The 6,579-nt window shown below is 43.4% G+C and overlaps 1 protein-coding gene across 1 annotated transcript; it reads right to left on the bottom strand.

The window, feature by feature from the left end:
* Positions 1 to 621: 621 nt before the first annotated feature.
* SST (somatostatin) lies at positions 622 to 2,056 on the bottom strand. Its single transcript, XM_033133436.1, has 2 exons — positions 1,805 to 2,056; positions 622 to 986 (listed from the first exon to the last, which is right to left on the bottom strand). Exons 1-2 carry the CDS (start codon positions 1,940 to 1,942, stop codon positions 774 to 776), a joined length of 351 nt encoding a protein of 116 aa, XP_032989327.1. The 5' UTR covers positions 1,943 to 2,056; the 3' UTR covers positions 622 to 773.
* Between the last annotated feature and the right edge of the window lie 4,523 nt (positions 2,057 to 6,579).

Here is a 6,579-nt window from a genome sequence, read left to right as displayed (position 1 = left end):
TCTTGCTATAATTTTATAATAAAAATGATATTTTCCCCTGAAAAATAATTGTAGGAGCTTATTTTTAAACAGAGGCAGTCATTTAACCTTGTTCAGTTACAGAAAGGACTGTCACAGAAGATATAAAAGTGCTGTTTCTTTAGATAAATGGTCACAAATTAGAAACAAATTTTAAAGACTCACAACTTTATTTGAGCTATTTAAGCTAACTTTTTTCCTCCAACTTCTAAATTGCTTTTTCCTTCCATTTTTTCATGTTATATATTTTACATATCACCTTGGTAAATAGTTGGATATTTTAGCCTACCTACCCATAAATACTAATATTCATTTCCATAATGTAAGTGTATTTAATATATAATTGATGTTTGTGACAGCCCCTTTCCATAATTATCACTGGATTAGAGTTATTATTCACAGAATTATTTGAAGGTATTTACATTTGAAATGACGCAAACTATAAGAGTTACCACTTAAAACATAACCTTTATTACCACAGGGAATTTTAAATAGTGTGTCTGAGATTTGGAGTGAATATCTCAAATAACTCAAAATCACAACTGAAGTTAATCATGTATTATTGAACAGAAAGGTTTACTCAATAAGAAATCAAATTCTTGCTTTTCATAATTTCACCATAATTTTATTTTGTATTTACAGTCTTCAATTTCTAATGCAAGGGTCTTTATGAGTATTGCGGGGAGAAGGGAAGAGAGATGGGGTTTGGAGGAAAGGAATCAGAGGTCATCTATGGACAACAATAATTAACAAAGCTAACAGGATGTGAAAGTCTTCCAGAAGAAATTCTTGCAGCCAGCTTTGCGTTCTCGGGGTGCCATGGCCGGGTTTGAGTTAGCAGATCTCTGCAGCTCCAGCCTCATTTCATCCTGCTCAGCAGCCTGGGACAAATCTTCAGGTTCCAGGGCATCATTCTCTGTCTGGTTGGGTTCAGACAGCAGCTCTGCCAAGAAGTACTTGGCCAGTTCCTATATAGGGTGGAAGGGAGAACGAGATAGAGAGGATGAGGAGGATGATAATGGAGGAGAAGAAAAAGAAAAGCCTAGTTTGGAAAGCAGATTCAGCCACACCCAAAACCCATTTTTCACAGCTGTGCACTTTTGTCACTTAAAATCAGTTAAGGATATAAAAATAAGGGTAGTTACTATAATCATCAAGGTACACAAAGAGGCTAGAAAAACTTAAATGTTTCTGCAAGTTTTCTGTCTCTGTACGCTTAAACCAGATGCATAGAGAGAAATAACAAATCATTTGAGCATTAGAAAAGATAAAAATCATGTGCTAACAGTTTAACTCAGTTTCCACCTCATGAGCTACAAACTGGAATTGTTCTTACCGTTTTTTACTAAGTCAACTGTGGGAAACGAGATCTTTCACAATCTTAAACATACTGTGTTCCATAGACTGCCCTTCAGCCCTCCCACGCTGCACTGGAGGGAGGTATTGCTTAGGAAGGTAGCAGCTTCAGAGGTGTGCGCTTTCAGCACCTGGGTCAGCACCTCCCGTGGTCCGCACAGGGAATAGATGCCATCATCCCTTCTCGTTCAATTACGCAGGTGAATGGCAACAACTCACCTGAACTGTGACGGACTGCATTAATTAGGGGGCAAAAAATTGGTAAGAGGGGATTCCGGACTTTCAAAGTTTTCCCGAGAGCTTTGGGAGCTGAGGGACCCAGAAAAGCACCGAACTCTTTAGGAGCACCTCTTAAATCCACCCAAGGGGGAAGGGGCAAGGCGAAGGGATTTAGGAGAGGGGAAAGAAAACGTCGAGGGAGACTCCTTACCTGCTTCCCTGCCGCAGCAGCCAGGGACTTCTGCAGAAACTGACGGAGTCGGGGATCCGAGGGCGCGCCGGTGACACCGCCCAGAGCCAAGACGATGGAGAGCGCGGCCAGCGCGCACTGGAGGCGGCAGGACAGCATCTCAGCGGCTCCAAGGAAACCGAGCTAGAGTGCAGTTGGTCAAACTCTAGGAGCGGATCCGCAGGCAGCAGCGAGGGCTCTGAACCTCGCGACTCCTAAAGCGGCTTGTGTGCTCTCCACCGGCTCCCCCCTTTTAAACTCTCTCTCTGACGTCAGACTAGGAGGCGCCCCCAGATCTCACTAGCGCTTTTACGCACCATTACCCTCGTGAAATTAATCACAGAAGTGAGAGGAGGCTACACAATCTAAAGTGGCTTACTTAAAAAAAAAAAAAAATCCTGCACACGCACAGGCCCACACAATTCCGTACATGCCACACTAGCTACACAATCTTTGATACTCATTCAGTGCTACGCATATACACATTCCATAATTTCACTCACACACATGCACATGTGCACTCAATTACACACAGAAGCTCAAACACTCAGCCCTAAGAGACAAGTACACTACCACACACAACTGCACACACATACATGTACCCAGGCAACTCTATCATCATACTCAAACATGTTAGGAGGGCCAAAAAAAACGCAAAGGTATACGTATATGACAAACAGAGATTCAGAATCATTCCTCTAAGGACAGACTTGAAAATAGAATGTGGTTGTTAGAAGGATGGAATCATCTCTTTCTCTATTATCTCTGTAAAAAGTCTTGCAGATTAAGACGTAATGGTCTCTGAAAGACTTCACTTTCCCTATAATAGAGGAGAAGGTACCTTAGGCTGAGGCTCCATCCTTATTCTTCAGCAACTGAGAAATTTCTAGTCTACTTGTCTTCCTATTGGGACAAAAAACAAAACAAAACAAAACAAGACAAGCCAGATTGACTTCATTTTGGGCCTAGAAACTTGGAGCTGGAAAGCAATCTCAGAAACTGTCCACTAAACCTCAGTGTTTAGAGCCACTGAGCTTAGAAATGTGCCGTGAAATGATCTGCGTCACATACTGCACAGTTGGAACAAAGACCTGACCCCCACATTGGAAGGCCAGGTTCTTTTCACCCGACTCTGAGTTTTCTAACAGATTCTTGTCTAGTAGGAGCAGTTATAGGTCAGGGACCCCCAGTCAGGACCTACGAAAGTCCAGGGGCCCCCTGCACATTTGTGACCATTATTGTGTGTCTGTGTGTGGGGAAAGGATCAACAGACACTTAGTCAGACCCAGCACTCCCCTGTTTCCCACACACATAAGAAGGAACTTGAAGAAATGCTGTTCGAGAATTCTAGTTGTGGTCTGGTTGAATCTTTGTGGTCCAGATCATAATTCTGACTTTTTTCTTTCCCAAAAAGTAATTCCTTATCAAGGAAGGGCCAGCTAATGTCCTGGCATGGACCAGATGATCCCCACAGGCTCTTCAAGGGCTGACATTTTATGACCTTCAAGCTCATAAAAAGCCAAAAAAATATATGTGTGTTTCCAGAAACCAAGTGGAGCAAAGCCCTTGGCCAACCCTGTCACCAGCAATGCGTCATGTCTGTATTCTCAACACTTGGACTAAAACCATAATGTTAAGAGGCAGAAGAGGTTGGGGTGGGAGGGTCTCTTGCAAGGCATGGAAAATTGTTACCATTTCCTTCTGTGTCTGTGAGACAAGGCAATGAGAGAATGCACAGGAAGGAGAGTACTAAATCTTCCAGGGCAAGTTCAGGCAAAGCAAAGCACAAGTGGGGCATTAAAAACTCACTCACATGTGTTGGATAGTCTGAGAGCGCAATGAATCTGGGGCTGAGGAATGCAACTCTAGGAAATACATGTTAGTTTCTCTGTATATTTCGGAACCTCCTTGGTTCCTGACTGGGGATTCAGAGTCTAGTTATATCAGCCCCACTGTCCCAAGGCACCACCAATGGATCTCACTTCTCCTCCTCCCAGGACTTGGCCTTGGGCAGCTCCACTGAGCAGAAAAGGAGAATTTTCCTAAATCAGCAGCCAGCCAAGGAGCAAATAGCAGTGCCCCATCTTGTTCTGTGCTCTGGGATCTCTTCAACCTCCCTCCCTGGACTCCTGCTGCTCTGTATCCACCACCTTCTCCTTCTCCTCTACCCTTCCTTCTCTCTCCTTTTTCCTTTCCCTTGCCTTTCTCTCAGTTTCTCTCTCAGACGCTCCCTTACTCAATCCTTCTTTTGTCTTCTCTCTCCATTTTCTGTCCCCTTCCTCTTTGCTGTTATTCCCTCTCCCCAATCATTTTCTGACTTCAGTCTTGTTCCATCTCGCTCTTTTCCTGCCTTCTCTGCATTTCTCTTCCCCTTCCCACCCTGTTTAGCCAATACCTTTATCAGTCTCTGCCTCTAGTCTCTCTCTCTCATTCCTCTCCTTCTCAGCTACTTCTCACAAAAAAAGTACCCAGGGTCTCCAGCTGTTTAAGTACTTACTCGGAATTAGTGAAGTCTGGGTTGCTTTCCTCTCTGCTGAAGTGCTGCGGCTGTGGATGAGATGACTTTTGGGTTTTGTTTTTGTTTTGTTTTATAATCCCTGCATTGCTAGGAGTCTAAGGACCACTTAAGAGAAGAAGAGCCAGAACAAAAGGTGAAGTAAATTCTTCCTTAAACCCCACAAAGCCATGTTTTGCATAAAGGTAGATTTAGCACAAAGGCACTTCAAATTTTCCCAGCCTGATCCCTCTGCAGACAACCCCCAGGACCTCTCTTCCAAGTCCCAGTGCCTGGGAGGGGGAGATGGGTTGTGATTGTACTGGGGACTCAATTCCAATCCAATTCTGTGGACCTTGGTCATCAGGAATCACCATCCCCCGTTCTTATGCAGCCCTTGTGGTTCACAAAGCACTTTCCCATCTGCACATCAGAGCATGCTAGTCCCCGAGCCTCACAGAGGAGGAAATTGAAGTCCTGAGAGCCCGGTATGTGCTTTGCACAAGGGCACACAGGAGGCAGGAAGTGGCAAGGTCAGAAGGAGGATGTTCCTCCACTTTAAGACATTTCACCCTCCCCTGACTCAAAGATGCCAGAGATACATGGCTGAGCAGCCTGCAGCCAGGATACAAGTGTCTCTAGAAGGCATCCAGGCCTCGTTCACATGCAGCAATTCTGGCCAGGATAGCATTTCCCACCTCCCTCTGAAATGTAAATGAGAAACAGTAAAATCTGTGAGCAGACATCTACTAGGTGTTCAATGTTAAGCAATGCAGGGAAGCAGAAAGTATCTGTGTTAGAGTTGAATGACCTGGGTTTTAGTTCTGGTTTTTCAACAATGCAGCTGTGTGACTTCTTCTCTGGGCCTTGGTTTTCTCATCTAAAAAAATCAAATGTTTGATAGGTAAACTTTGTTGTTCCTTCCAGCCCTGGTAATCAAAGAGTTTAAATTTGAAGAAATAAAAGTGCAGACTCGAGTGTATTGTAATAGTAAAATGCTGGTTCTTTCTCCAAATGAGGACTTTAAATTTGAAAAGAATACGGCTTTTTTGTAATATGAGGGAGAAGAAAGGAGCAGTGGACATTTCACAGGCTTGTCAGAAAGAAAACTTGCTCTTCTGACTTGCTTCTGCTGCTGGCCTGCCCTCCCCACACTGGAACTCAGTTTCTCCCCCTATAAAATCGATTCATTCAAATTTTTTCTACAAATGAAGACTGAGAATCTACACCGCTTGAGAGGTCGATGATAGAGCAGTGAACTGGATAGAAAAAGTTCCAGTGAGAAAGACAATAAAGATACAAATTCATCGATTAATTAATTAATTGTGTTCAAGTTGATAAGGACTAAAGCAAGGTATAGAGCATAATGGTTAGGAGAAGACCCTTCTAAGGCCAAACTATTAGAGCAGAGACCTGAATGAGGTGAGGGAGCTAGCCCTGCAAATATCTGAATTAATATATTTCCTTGTCAAGTAGAAAGATCATGTGTGCAGATGCCCTGAGGTGGAAGTATGCTTGGTACATTCAAACATCAGCAACGAGACAAGAGAACCAGAACAAATTGGGTGAATCAGGAACAACTAGGAGATGAGGCCACAGAAGCAGTGAGCGGCCAGACTGCGTAGAGCCTTGAACGCCATTTATATTCAAGAAACCACTGCAGGATTTTAAACAAGGGATTGAACAGATTCAATTTTTTAAAGTAATACTTTCTGCTAAGTAGAGAATTAACTGTCGGAGGGCAGGAGTACAAGAAGGGAGATAACTGAAGAGTCTAATAACCATTTAAGAGAAAAGAGGAGACAGAACGAAAGGGCTACATTCTCCCTTAAAAACCCATGGCCCGGCTGGCTGGCTGAGCATAAAGGCATCTCATACCAAGTCAACTGCAGCCAACCCCCGGGCCTGTGTCCATGGAAGGGGAGGGGGTTTGTGGTTGTTATCGGGGACCTTATTCCCCAGACTATTGCAGGCAAGATGAGATTGTGTTTTGGGCTGGAGTGGTAGACTTGAAGGAGGTGAGGACTGGTTAACTTTGAAGTTTATTTTGAAACAGAGTTGACAGGACCTTCTGATGGTGTTTTGAAAATCAAGTTAAGGAAATGAGAACAATTGGTAATATTTTCTAAAACACCTTCAAGATCACAAATTCCTGAGAGTGCAGGAAATAAATTTCTAACAAACACTTTACCTGGACATTTTGCAAATGGAAAACCTTTTTATTTTCCAGTCAGAAGAAAGTAAGAATTACAGGCAGTGCGGA

The sequence above is a fragment of the Rhinolophus ferrumequinum genome, chromosome 2 (assembly GCF_004115265.2).
Source record: "Rhinolophus ferrumequinum isolate MPI-CBG mRhiFer1 chromosome 2, mRhiFer1_v1.p, whole genome shotgun sequence".
Taxonomy (NCBI): Eukaryota; Metazoa; Chordata; class Mammalia; order Chiroptera; family Rhinolophidae; genus Rhinolophus; species Rhinolophus ferrumequinum.
Note: the sequence above shows the minus strand (reverse complement) of the source record. Positions and strands in the feature narration are given on the sequence as shown.